Source organism: Caretta caretta, chromosome 4, assembly GCF_965140235.1.
Source record: "Caretta caretta isolate rCarCar2 chromosome 4, rCarCar1.hap1, whole genome shotgun sequence".
NCBI classification, from domain to species: Eukaryota; Metazoa; Chordata; order Testudines; family Cheloniidae; genus Caretta; species Caretta caretta.
Window position 1 is genome coordinate 89,292,025 of NC_134209.1, and position 14,963 is coordinate 89,306,987.

General features: G+C 42.9%; 1 protein-coding gene across 38 annotated transcripts in view; it reads left to right on the forward strand.

Moving 5' to 3' along the window:
- TENM3 (teneurin transmembrane protein 3) overlaps positions 1-14,963 on the forward strand; it is a 2,220,601-nt gene that overhangs the window by 1,940,114 nt on the left and 265,524 nt on the right. For 25 of the 38 annotated variants that reach the window (XM_075127819.1, XM_075127816.1, XM_075127814.1 and 22 more), the window contains one exon: positions 5,220-5,429. The exons of the other annotated variants lie outside the window; for them this stretch is intronic. In XM_075127819.1, coding sequence (XP_074983920.1) covers positions 5,220-5,429 — 210 coding nt within the window. The remainder of the gene's footprint in view (positions 1-5,219; positions 5,430-14,963) is intronic. 38 annotated transcript variants of the gene reach the window in all.

Below are 14,963 nucleotides of genomic sequence, written 5' to 3' on the forward strand. Positions count from 1 at the left end.
TAAAATGTAACATGAGGAGCTAGTGCATTTACCCAGTGTAATTGTACTGCTGAGTGCCATTAGATTAAATAATTTGAGGATGAAAAATATTCTTCCTAATTTTTCCCTGTTATTTTAATACTGCGTTTTCATCTTGTATATGATAACAGTGCAGGTGAAGCTAATTTTCTAATTTAAATAATACATGTGATACAGCTACTTGGTTTCCAGACAAAGTGCTCCATCTACAGGTAGGATAACATTTTATTCAAAAGCTTTTCAGTATCTCATTTCATGTAGAATATTAGCAGTATGCTTCTTTTCTAGACCACAGTAGAGTTTGCAGAATTGATTCGATTTGTTCTTCGACTATGTGTCAGTGTAAATCCCACTGTAGATAGGCATGCATTTTACGGGCATGAGATCAGATTTTTTTTAAATATCAGTGTATATTGGGTCCATGCATGCACCTTGTGCCTCCTTGTGCTTCCTAAAGGGGGAATTGGCTGTGACCCTCCTAGTTCTGATGAAGTGAGCTGTAGCTCACGAAAGCTCATGCTCAAATAAATTGGTTAGTCTCTAAGGTGCCACAAGTACTCCTTTTCTTTTTTCCTCCTAGTTCAGTCTTCCTGACCATGGTGCTATTTTTTCTAGCTTAAAATTTACCTTTTGACACATCACACAACCCAGCAAAAGGCAGGAAAGAAGATACTATCAAAATTGGCACAGGCTACATTAAAGGCAACTGCCTCTGCCTTTAGCACCAGACGTCTCTACACCAGTATTGACGCCAACAGCCCCAACATTGGCATTGAGCTCAGTGTCCTCTCCCCCAATGCCAACAATGTCATTGTTATAGCCTGCACTGGCACCCTGACGTAAAGGTGGGACTGAAGGACAGCCAATTGGAGCCCAAGTTTGCCTTCAGGCATCAGGAGATATCACCATATTATGCTTTCCCTCTAGCATTAAGCAGGGGTGGCTGTCTTCTGCCTTCTTGTAGTACCGTAGGGGTGACACCAGAGATCGTTATCACATGGCACCAGTGTCAAGGAAACCTATAGTGCTTTTGGTCAATCACTGGCGACGGAGCCAGTGCCCATATGGCATGCTACCTTGGCCATATTGGGGGCTGTCATTGTGAGTATCTTGCAGTGGATCGCCCTCAAGTATGTCCAGGAAGAGGAGGAGATCAGGCTGCCCGTGAACACCCAGGAGCTGGGGGTAGCAGATGGACAACAATATCCCCAGTGTCCACTGAAAGAATTCATTTTTGCCTGATGAGGCAGTTACACTAGCCCCTGTCCCCACAAGTGATGATTTTAAGACCTTTCAGATTTTCCTATCTTGTATCACAGAGACCTAGATATCAAATAAGTAGTAATACAAGAGAAATCCCAGAAACTCTTTGACATTTTGACTGCATCAGTCCCAGCTGGGGTTGCTCTCCCCATTAATGAGGGAAGCCAAAGGGCATTTCTGCCTCTCCTTCAGAACTCACAGATAATACAGCAGCCATGCACTACATAAACAAAAGAGCTCCAGCTCTTCGCCCCTCTGCCTGGACGCCATAAAATTCGGGACTTGGAATGTAGCGACCCCAATGGTCCTTCCTCCATTGGGAGTTAGCAACAGTCTAGCAAACTTCCTGACCAGGGAAACTGTGACCCTTCATGAAAGGTCCTTACACAGGTTTGGCATAGGACTGGTATTCTGTCACTGCAGATCCCCCATATTAGACTTCTTTGATCTCAAGAACAACGCCAAGTGTCAGAATTTTGGCTCCAGAGGAGGCCTTAGTTTAGAATCATTGTCAGATGCCTTCCTTCTGCAATGGAACAGAGGCTGCTCTGCGCCTTTCCACTGATTACCCTGATCCCCAGGGTAATCGCCAAGATTGAAAGAGCAAAGCTAATCATTTTAATAGCTTCCTATTGACCAAGACAGTTTTGGATGACAGACTTCCTGCAGCTGTCCTTTCAGCTCTCAAACCAGCTTCCAGACCATCTGGATCTGATCTCAGTTTCAGGGCCAGATACTCCATGCAGACTAGACAGAGACTTCTCCTTACAAGTTCAGGAAATACTGTACAGAGCAGGAAAACATCTACCAGAAGGCTGTACCTAATGGAAGATGTTCTTAATATGCGACCTCACTAAAAGTTCATTCCTAAGCTGATCTCAGATGTGTATCAAAACACAGTGAACCACCTGTCTTTTTCCTGAAGCCACGCTCTGCACCGAAAGAAAAGAAGTTACACACATTGGATGTACCCAGGAGTTTGCTTTATTATATTGACAGGATCACACTGTCGCGCTTCTATTATTAGTTGTAATTGGGCATTGTAAAAGTCAAGCCATCTCTTCACCAAGAATATTGAAATTGATCATGTAATGTTACCAGGTGCTTGGTGTACTTCTGCCTCCAAACATCAAGGCTCACTCCACCCAAGCACAGGCTACATAGTGCAGCTACTTCAGAAATGTGCCACTATCAGAAATCAGCAATGTGGAGTAATCCATTGACCTTTGCCAAACACTAGGCCTTGGACTTAGTTGCTAGATCAGATGCCAAGTTCGGGAGAGAAATCCGTGTTCATATGATACAGCTGAAACTCCTCATTCCCACTATCTTGAGGGGGCACTGCTTTCCAGTGGGATCCATCTCAATATATATTCAAAGAAGAAAGAATGGTTACTTAATCTATAATGACAATGATCTTCGAGATGATGTCAGTATGGATCCCTCCACCCACCTTCTCTTCCTGCTCTTCAGAGTTCTCAGCTACCACAGTCTTTGAATTGCGAGAGAACTTGGGAGGGAGAGGGAGGGCTGCTTCTTCCTTTATGCCCTTACATAGGAACACAAAGAGGCACAGGGTGCATGTGAAACACCGACAGACATTGTAGTTTAAAAAACTCCATGCATAAGGCACATATATAGCTACACTGGCATCCACATGACTACTACATCTCAAAGACCCACAGTTATTGTAAGGTAAGTAACCATTCTTTACCAGCTGTGGATTTTTAAGTACCAAATATATCAATATCATTCTCTAGTCCTTATCTGGATGTGTCTAATTTTATGGTTAAAATAGGAAATATTTTTCATCGTGTATGCAACAGCTGTGGAATAAGTGTATATATGTTCTTTAATAGGGTTACTGGTCTAACAGAAAAGGGGGCAGAGCAAAGTGATATATCTTGATTTTTAGTAAGGCTTTTCATACAGTTCCACATAACATTCTCATAACCAAACTAGGGCGATATGGTTTAAATGAAATTTCCGTAAGATGGGTGCACAACTGGTTCTCAAAGAGTAGTTATCAATGGTTCGACGTGAAATTTGGAGGGTATATCTAGTAGGGTCCCATGGGGCTCAGTCCTGGGTCCAGTACTAGTCAATATTTTGCTAACTGAATATGACAACAATGTCATGCATTAATGACTTGGATAATGGAATGCAAAATATGCTTATAAAATTTGCAGATGATACTAAACTGGAAGGTATTGCAAGCATTTTGGATGACAGGATAAGAATTCAAAACAATCTTCACAAATTGGAGAACTGGTCTGAATTTAGCAAGATGAAAATTCAATGAAGATAAGTGCAAAATACAGCATTTAGGAAGTAAAAATCAAGTGCACAACTACAAAATAGGGAATAACTGGCTAGGTGGGAGTACTTCTGAAAAGGATATGGGGTTATAGTGGATCACAAATTCAGTATGGGTCATCAATGTGATGCAGTTGCAAAAGAGGCTAATATAATTCTGGGGTGTATTCACAAGAGTGTTGAATGTAAGCCATGGGAAGTAATTGTCCCTCTAGAGTCTGCACTGGTGAGGCCTCAGCTGGAGTGCAGTGTCCAATTCTGGGTGCCACATCTTAGGAAAGATGTGGATAAATTGGAGAGAATCCAGAAGAGAGCAACAAAAATGATAAAAGGTTTAGAAAATCTCATGTAAGAGGAAAAGTTAAAAAAACTGGGCATATTTGGTCTTGAGAAAAGTAGACTGAGTGGGGGACATAACAGTCTTCAAATATGTTAAGGAGTGTTACAAAGAGGACAATGATCAATTGTTCTACATGTTCACTGAAGGTAGAACAAGAAGAAATTGACTTAATCTACAGAAAGGGAGATTTAGGTTAGGTGTTAGGGGGGAAAAATTCTAACATATTTAAGATCTGAAATAGGCTTCCCAGGGTGGTTGTGGAATCCCCATTATTGGAGGCTTTTTAGAACAGACTGGACAAACAACTGTCAGGGATGGTCTAGGTCTTGCCTCAGTGCAGGGGACTTGACTTGATAACCTCTTGAGATCCCTTCCAGCCCTACATTTCTCTGATTCCATGTTTTAAAGCAACTTAATGTTAATCTCTTGTTTAGATGGATACGAAGTTTGATAGGCCCAACATTTCACTGATTTTAAAAGTTAATGTTTGTTTTCCTTTTAATTGACATTTGTGTTTTGAAATAAACTATAATCCCTCCCCCTTACATTGCTAAAATCCTAGCTTCTCATCAGTGGCAATTCATATATTACAAACCTACAGTTCTGGATTTCTGCAGATCTGTGATCTCAAGCATAACACTTCATGCTGTCTCTCCACTCATGCCTGTCTTTTCCATTAAAATGGGCAGGTGGGGCTTTTCATATACAGGAATTTTGCTCTGAAATGTACCAGAATCCTGATTTCTGAATGCCTTCATTCTGCCTGCCCACTTACAAAAGCAGAGCAGACGTGCAGAATGGAGGGATGGTGCAATATATGTGTGCTTGCGTGACATAAATATCCATTTCCTCAAGCCAAAACAGAACCATTAATTTTACTTTTTAGGCCCTCTGGCCGTTACAGTGCCCCTATAAACCAAAAGTCAGATTAAAAGAGTAGAAAATAATTTCTTTTGCAAGTGCTGGAAAACCAAACTTTTTTATACATAGTTACTTGGGACCTGAGCCTCCTCTCATCTACTACTCAGCATAATCAAGGGGATTCCTTGTGTTACTACTCCCTGCAGTAGTGGGTGACCACAAGATCAGACCCTTACATTGTGACATTTTAAGCTTTTAAAACCATTTGTATTGCATGCTCCAGTAATATCTTTTTTGCCCACCCCATTTTTATTATTTTAATAAATGGCTTTCCTTTCAAGGATGTAGAAAGGACTTTATTTATCTCTTATGTGACATCCTGACCCATATTTTAAAACATTTTGTTTTTATTTTTCCGTAGGTCCTCCCATGCCATCCTCTTCATCTAGTCCATCCGTCATTGAACATTTACATTCCCTTCCTCCATCACCCAATCGCCATGACAACCAGAGGTGGTTGCTAAGTACTAATGCCATCCAGCCAGTTCAGGACTCTGATACAGATGAGGACTATACTGCCAGCACTTATCTAGTACAGACCGGTACTGTTTCAGTTTTCCCCCCAGATCATGGTAAGAAGAGGACAACTTGTCCATAGTTTGAATGCACTTTCTTATTTTCCATCCTGTTATAAAGCAGTCTGATACGAGTGAAGGAGATTAAAATCATTCAGTATTTTAAATTAATCTTCCCTTTAATTTTCACAAGTGATTGTGTACTTTCAAGAATGCAGAATAAGCAAGAGTAGAAATTGACCTTTTGTGGTATATAAGATGAATGTAGTTTATCTAAATTATTTTTGAAGTAGTAATCACATTCAGCAAGAACCACTAATTGTACATTATGTATTATAACTCACAGCGGAGGTCTGACTGCCCTACATTTATGGTTCTTTTCAAATGGTAAGCTGAAGTTTGTTAAACTGGCATGATATTTAGCTTCAACATTTTGAGGGTATGTCCTACTGACTAACTTCCACAAATGCAGAGGTCCCAGACATGTTGGGGCTGATGTGGTTTTACTGCCAAGAAGGGCAGGATTTGGGGAACTCATGCAGCCTTGGAACACACACTGTCAAGGTGGATGAGGCTTTTTTTAAACAACTAACAAAATCATCCAAATCACAGGACTTGGTAGTGATGGGGAACTTCAACTACACAGACATCCGCTGGGAAAATAACACAGCAGGGCACAGATTATCCAGCAAGTTCTTGGAATGTATTGGAGACAATTTTTTATTTCAGACGGTGGAGAAAGCTACTAGGGGGGAGGCTGTTCTAGACTTGATTTGACAAATAGGGAGGAACTGGTTGAGAATTTGAAAGTGGAAGGCAACTTGGGTGAAAGGGATCATGAAATGGTAGAGTTCATGATTCTAAGCAATGGTAGGAGGGAGAACAGCACAATAAAGACAATGGATTTCAAGAAGGCAGACTTTAGCAAACTCAGGGAGATGGTAGGTAAAATCCCATGGGAATCAAGTCTGTGGGGAAAAACAATTGAAGACAGTTGGCAGTTTTTCAAAGAGACATTATTAAGGGCACAAGAGCAAACAATCCCACTGCATAGGAAAGATAGGAAGTAGGGCAAGAGACCACCCTGGCTTAACCAGGAGATCTTCAATGATCTAAAACTCAAAAAAGTGTCCTACAAAAAGTGGAAACTCGGTCAAATTACAAAGGATGAATATAAACAAGTAACACAAGTGTGTAGGGACAAATTTAGAAAAGCCAAGGCACAAAATGAGATCAAACTAGCTAGGGACATAAAGGGAAACAAGAAAACATACTACAAATACATTAGAAGCAAGAGGAAGACCAAGGATGGAGTAGGCCCATTACTCAATGAGGGGGGAAAGACAATAACAGAAAAAGTGGAAATGGCAGAGATGCTTAATGACTTCTGTTTCGGTTTTCACCAAGAAGATTGATGGTGATTGGACATCTAACATGGTGAATGCCAGTGAAAATGTGGTAGGATCAGAATCTAAAATAGGGAACAAACAAGTCAAAAATTACTTAGACAAGTTACAAAGAGTCCTGTGGCACCTTATAGACTAACAGATGTATTGGAGCACAGAGGGGCATTGCTGGCACATGATGGCGTAGATTACATTGGTAATGGTCACGTTAACACCACCCTATACGGAAAACACACTGACCGCTATGCCTACCTTCATGCCTCCAGCTTCCATCCCGGACACACCACACGATACATTGTCTACAGCCAAGTGCTGAGGTACAACTGCATTTGCTCCAACCTCTCAGACAGAGACCAACACCTACAAGATCTTCACCAAGCATTGTCAAAACTACAATACCCACAGAAGGAAATAAGGAAACAGATCAACAGAGCCAGACGTACCCAGAAGCCTCCTGCTGCAAGACAAGCCCAAGAAAGAAACCAACAGAACTCCACTGGCTATCGCATACAGTCCTCAGCTAAAACCTCTCCAATGCATCATCAGTGATCTACAACCCATCCTGGACAACGATCCCTCACTTTCACAGGCCTTGGGAGGCAGGCCAGTTCTCGCCCACAGGCAACCTGCCAACCTGAAGCATATTCTCACCAGCAACTACACACCGCACCATAGTAACTCTAACTCAGGAACCAATCCATGCAACAAACCTCGATGCCAGCTCTTCCCACATATCTACACTAGCGACACCATCACAGGACCTAACCAGATCAGCCACACCATCACTGGTTCATTCTCCTGCACGTCCACCAATGTAATCTACGCCATCATGTGCTAGCAATGCCCCTCTGCTATGTACTTCGGCCAAACTGAACAGTCCCTACATAAAAGGATAAATGGACACAAATCAGATATTAGGAATGGCAATATAAAAAAACCTGTAGGAGAACACTTCAACCTCCCTGGACACACAATAGTAGATTTAAAGGTAGCCATCCTGCAGCAAAAAAACTTCAGGACCAGACTTCAAAGAGAAACTGCTGAGCTTCAGTTCATTTTCAAATTTGATACTATCAGCTCAGGATTAAACAAAGACTGTGACTGGCTAGCCAATTGCAAAAGCAGTTTCTCCTCCCTTGGTGTTCACACCTCAACTGCTAGAAGAGGGCCTCATCCTTCCTGATTGAACTAACCTCGTTACCCCTAGCCTGATTCTTGCTTGCATATTTATACCTGCCTCTGGAAATTTCCACTACATGCATCCGACAAAGTGGATGTTCACCCACGAAAGCTTATGCTCCAATACGTCTGTTAGCCTATAAGGTGCCAGAGGACTCTGCCGCTTTTACAGACCCAGACTAACACAGCTACCCCTCTGATATAAGACAAGTTAGATGTCTTCAAATCACCAGGGCCTGATGAAATGCATCCTAGAATACTCAAAGAGCTGACCGAGGAGATATCTGAGCCATTAGCAATTATCTTTGAAAAGTCATGGAAGATGGGAGACAATCCAGAAGACTGGAAAAGGGCAAATATAGTGCCCATCTATAAAAAGGGAAATAAGGACAACCCGGGGAATTACAGACCAGTCAGCTTCACTTCTGCACCCAGAAAGATAATGGAGCAAATAAGTAAGCAATCAGTTCGCAAACACCTAGAAGATAATAAGGTGATAAACAACAGTCAGCATGGATTTGTCAAGAACAAATCATGTCAAACCAGCCTGATAGCTTTCTTTGACTGCCAACTGTGCTCCAGGCAGAGCGGTAAGGCGGCAGGGAGCGGGGGTGTTGGATAAAGGGCAGGGGAGTTTGGGGGGGGAGCGTGGACAGGGGTCGAGGTGGTCAGAGGGGATAATGGCGGTTGAATGGGGGTAGGGGTCCGGGGGGGAGGCAATCAGGAAGGAGGGGGGGTTGGATGGGGCAGCAGGGGACAGTCAGGGGCAGGGGTTCCGGGTGGCAGGGGGCAGTCAGGGAGAAGGGGTGGCTGGATGAGGGCAGGGGTCCCGGGAGGGGGGGCAGTCAGGAATGAGAGGAATGGTTGGATGGGGTGGGGGGGGCAGTCAGGGGTGGGGGGGGCAGTCAGGGGTGGGGGTTCTGGGGGCGGTCAGGGGACAGGGAGTGGGGTGGATGGGGTAGGGATCCTGGGGGGGCCGTCAGGGAACCGGTGGATTGGATGGGGCAGAAGTCCGGGGGGGGGGCGTCAGGAGGCGAGAAGCTGAGGGAGGATATGGGGTGGGGTCCGGGCCATTCCTGGCTGTTTGGGGAGGCACAGCCTCCCCAAACTGGCCATCCATACAATTTCCAAAACCTGATGCAGCCCTCAGGCCAAAAAGTTTGTCCACCCCTGGTTTAGAGTGTTGGGGGTTCCCCTGGGAGGGGAGACCAAGATTGTGGGGCACTGTGGTGGGCAGAACCCCAGGGTAAGGGCGCTTCATTTACAGGGGCCCAAAAATGTTAACGTAACCTAGTCCTTTCCAACATTAAATATTGTTAAACAGGGTTCAGAGTTTGGTATATAGAGATCTCAGCCTGCTTAGTACCATGGCGCAAACATCCTTTTAACCTTTTTATTAAAGATACAGAAAAGAAGGGAAAACATGAAAGCATTTGAAATGTAAAGTACTAAGTAAAGCTTTCATTTTAACAGGTTTCAAAGTAGCAGCCATGTTAGTCTGTATCCGCAAAAAGAAAAGGAGTACTTGTGGCACCTTAGAGACGAACAAATTTATTTGAGCATAAGCTTTCGTGAGCTACAGCTCACTTCATCGGATGCATTCAGTGGAAAATACAGTGGGGAGTTTTTATATACACAGAGAACATGAAACAATGGGTGTTACCATACACACTGTAATGAGAGTGATCAGGTAAGGTGAGCTATTGCCAGCAGGAGAGAGAGAGGAAAAAACAAACAAACAAACCTTTTGTAGTGATAATCAAGGTGGGCCATTTCCAGCAGTTGACAAGAACATGTGAGGAACAGTATGGGGGGGGGAATAAACATGTGGAAATAGTTTTACTTTGTGTAATGACACATCCACTCCCAGTCTTTATTGAAGCCTAATGTAATGGTGACCAGTTTGCAAATTAATTCCAATTCAGCAGTCTCTCATTGGAGTCTATTTTTGAAGTTTTTTGTTGAAGAATTGCAACTTTTAGGTCTGTAATCGAGTGACCAGAGAGATTGAAGTGTTCTCCGACTGGTTTTTGAATGTTATAATTCCTGACGTCTGATTTGTGTCCATTTATTCTTTTACATAGAGACTGTCCAGTTTGACCAATGTACATGGCAGAGGGGCATTGCTGGCACATGATGGCATATATCACATTGGTAGATGTGCAGGTGAATGAGCCTCTGATATTGTGGCTGATGTGATTAGGCCCTATGATGATGTCATAGGACATAGTCGGCAACAGGCTTTGCTGCAAGGATAGGTTCCTGGGTTAGTGTTTTTGTTGTGTGGTGTGTGGTTGCTGGTGAGTATTTGCTTCAGATTGGGGGGGCTGTCTGTAAGCAAGGACTGGCCTGTCTCCCAAGATCTGTGAGAATGATGGGTCATGCTTCAGGATAGGTTGTAGATCCTTGATGATGCCCTGGAGAGGTTTTAGTTGGGGGTTGAAGGTGATGGCTAGTGGTGTTCTGTTATTTTCTTTGTTGGGCCTGTCCTGTGACAGCCCCTAAACCTGAAGCAAATACTCACCAGCAACCACACACCACATAACAAAAACACTAACCCAGGAACCTATCCTTGCAACAAAGCCCATTGCCAACTGTGTCCACATATCTATTCGGGGGACACCATCATAGGGCCTAATCACATCAGCCACACTATCAGAGGCTCATTCACCTGCACATGTACCAATGTGATATATGCCATCATGTGCCAGCAATGCCCCTCTGCCATGTACAAGAACAAGTTAAAAATTATTTAGTCAAGTTAGATATCTTCAAGTCACCAGGACCTGATGAAATACATCCTAGAATATCTTAGAGCTGGCTGCGGATATATCTGAGCCATTAGCAATTATCTTTGAAAACTTGTGGGAGAGATTCCAGAGCACTGGAAAAGGGCGAATATAGTGCCCATCTGTAAAAAGGGAAATCATTGCAACCTGGGAAATACAGACCAGTCAGCTTCACTTCGGTATCCAAAGAGATAATGGAGCAAATAATTAAGCAATCAATTTGCAAGTACCTCAAGATAATAAGGTGATGATAAGTAAGTCAGCATAGATTTGTCAAGAACAAATCATGTCAAACCAACCTAATAGCTTTCTTTGACAGGGTAACAAGCCTTGTGGATGTGGGAAGGGGAATGGTATATGTGATATATCTTGACTTGAGTAAGGCTTTTGTTACTGTCTCACATGCCCTTCTCGTAAACAAACTAGGGAAATGACAACCTAGATGGAGCTACTATAAAGTAGGTACATGCTGGTTGGAAAACCATTCCCAGAATATAGTTATCAGTGATTCACAGTCAAGCTAGAAGGGCATATCAAGTGAGGTCCTGCTGGGATCAGCTCTGTTTAGTATCTTCTTCAGTGATTTTAGATAATGGCGTAGAGAGTTCACTTATAAAGTTTGTGGACGATACCAATTTGGGAGGGATTGCAAGTGCTTTGGAGGATAGGATTAAAATTCAGAATGATCTGGATAAACTGGAGAAACGGTCTGAAGTAAATAGGGTGAAATTCAATAAGGACAAATGAAAAGTACGCCACTTAAGAGGGAACAATCAGTTACATACGTACAAAATTGGAAATGACTGCCTAGGAAGGAGTACTGCTAAAAGGGATCTGTGGGTCACAGTGATCACAAGCTAAATATGAGTCAACGATAAAATACGGTTACAAAAAAAAGCAAACATCATTCTGGGCTGTATTAGCAGCAGTGTTGTAAGCAAGACACAAGAATTAATTCTTCCACTCTACTCCACACTGATTAGGCCTCAACTGGAGTATTTTCTCCAGTTCTGAGTGCCACATTTCAGGAACGGAGTGGAGAAAGGGCAGAGAAGAGCAACAAAAATGATTAAAGGTTTAGAAAACATGACCTATGAGGAAAGATTGAAAAAATTGGGTTTATGTAGTCTGGAGAAGAGAAAACTGAGAGGGGACATGATAACAGTTTCCAAGTACATAAAAGGAGGAGGGTGAAGAAATGTTCTTTTTAACCTCTGAGGATAGGACAAGAAGCAATGGGCTTAAATTGCAGCAAGGGCAGTTTAGGCTGGACATTAGGAACAACTTACTGACTGTCAGACTCTTTAAGCACTGGAATAAATTGCCTAGGAAGGTTGTGGAATCTCCATCATTGGAGATTTTTATGAGCAGATTAGACAAACTTGTCAGGAAAGGTCTAGATAATACTTAGTCCTGCAATGAGTGCAGGGGACTGGACTGGATGACCTCTCAAGGTCCCTTCCAGTGCTGTGATTCTATGAGGTGGAGCTGTTGCTGCTGCTGTAAATCCAACCTCATTCCATCTCAGGTGGCTTTTGGGATTCAGATGGATCTGATAGATGACAATGTCATCTGAATCCCTCTCTTGGGCCTGGTCTGGCCAGGACATCTCTCGGGATCAGCATGACAAAGGCCTGGGATCCCAGGAAATGATGTGGGTGGTGGCAGCCATGATGGTGAAGCTTACTCCGGTAGCCTCTATTTGTTTTTCTGTTTGTATTCTTCCCCACAGTCTCTTTCTGTAAGGACCCAAAGAGGGAGTTGATGGGTGAGATAGCTTATCCCCTCCTTGTGTTGTCTACCAATTAGGCCTAACATCCAACACATCAATTTTGGTTCATTAATTTCCGGTTCCACATCTTGTTTTTACCAAGCATGATTTCAACATTGTCCTTGAACTATATCAGTAAGACTTTTTGTTTAGATTAATTTAATCTTTCTGTCTCCCTATCGTCCTTTTCGTATCAACATTTGTTACTATAGTTATTATGACACCTTATGAACTTTTACATACCTTTTATAGTTGAGCTTACCATTAGGGTAAATTTGTCTGCCCAATCATCACAAAATAATTCAAAATAACTAGTCACTTCTGAAATACTTGGCCCTGAGTTCAGTTGTCAGCTGTAACTGAAGTGACCTGTGCAACCTCTTAGTGAATTTATTTGTAATATGGGGGAATGATGTTGGGCTTCCATCCAGAATAAGTTATGAAGACTTCCTCAGTATTAAGGGCTCTAAGGTGCACAAAAATGTAAAAGGATCATGATGTCCTGGGGTTTTTTTCCCTCACTCTAACTCTTTCATGTCTGCAGAACATTGCCTGACTTGGCAATGCAGCAAAACAGGCATTCTGATTCAGCTGAAATACAGATCATCTTGGAAAAGCCAGTACATAATGAGTAGGGCTTCAGGTTTCTCACCGTGCAGAAAAAGCCACAGATGCTCATTTTGTCCGTGACTTCTCTGTGTGTCCATGACTTATAGCAGGAAGGATCTCCATGAGTTGCCCCCCGACCTGATGCAGAGAGCAGGCCCTGGGGAGGAGGGTGTCGAAGAGCAAGCCCACCCTGTACTCACCCTGCAGCAACAGCTCCTGTGGGGCTGGGCCCAGAAAACATTGCAACCTGGCAAACAGGGTTGCAGAGCCACTCACTGAAATTCCCCCTCATGACAGAGGGGCAGCACAGCCAAACCTGAATAGTGCTGTGCTCCATGTGCCAGGTCACAACACCTGAAGCAGATAGCTGGGCCCAGCCCAGAGGAACACAGGAGCTGCCCATGCCCAAGGTGAGTGGGGGGCAGGACTGGGATATCCCCTCTCTCACAAGTGTGTCCCCTCCTCATTAGGGTTGCGGTGCCAGGGCAAAGGGCGCTGCTGTCGTCCCCCTCATTTGTCAAGGCATTTTTTAATCAAAAATCACAGAGCAGGCACTATGTGACTTTTACTATGCTTACCGTGACTGCTCTGTGATTTTTTTTTTATTAAAAAAATAAATGCTGTGACAAATCTGCAGCCCTAACAGTGAAAGATCTAAAGAATCCACCCTTCCTTCCTTTGCCCACAAAAGCGGGGGGAGTGCATTACCAAGGAGAGGCTGCTCTAATGCTGAGTGGCTCAATTGTTGCCCTCTAGATCTGTGAGGAAATATTCCTTTCCCCAGGTTTCTTGCAGATCTCCACAGCACACAGCCGCGTAGTTCAGGATGGATACCAGCAGTCAGATTTAGCAAAGACTATTATTTGCTTTGTAGTAGAGTTGTTGTGGAGTAGCTTAGTGTCTTCAAAGTACTTTTAAAAGGAGAGCTATGGCTGGCAGTCCAAAATTTAAACCTTCCTCCTATGTTTACATATCCCCTAGGGGAAAAAACCAGTTACATATGGGCTTTCAAATGTTAAATCTATTGTTGTTTGAGAAAATAAAAAAATAGACATATTTAAAACTTGTTTGAATTTGCAACCAGCTGTGACAAGGGCTGTGATCATTAAACTCTTATAATTAACAAGCATTGGAGGAAAAAAATGGACATAGAATCAATATGATTTGTCCTGCATGTAGTGACTGTGCGACCATCATAATAGTAGAATTCATGGCACATGCACTGCAAAGCACTACACAGTATTTAAAACATTAATTCCAGTTGTCTTACATATGAGTCACAAAGACTGAAAATTGACTTAAGGAGAAAACAGAAGGGAAATCATAAATAGCAAAGTATTGAGCCTAGGAAAGGAGTGTAATGGGACACTGCAGGTATTGGTGTAAAGTACAAGTCTTATTCCTTGACCATGTGCAGTAGAAAGAGGCTGAAGATAAAATTTGCACATGGTACTAAAGTGAGAGGAAAGGACAGAGGAAATAAAAATTAAATTGCTAAGGGCATGTTCAAAGCAAGATAGGCCCCAATTTAGCAAAGCACTTTTAGACACATGCTTAACTTTAAACATATGTTTAAGTCCATTGGGTTTAAAGTTAAATTAATGTTTCTTCTTTGAGTGATGGTCCCTGTGTGTATATAACTCTAGGTGCACCATGTGCTCTATGTGCCTGAGGCTGGAAGAGTTTTGCTGTTTGTCCACACCTGCGCCCTTCTCATTCTCGTTCTCTGAACTGAGGGCACAAAGGGCAGTTCAAACCAACTGCCTCTCCAGTTTCTTTCTACAACCTGTAATCTGAGCTACAACATCCTTAGTGTTCGCAGTTTTAGCTAGTGTTC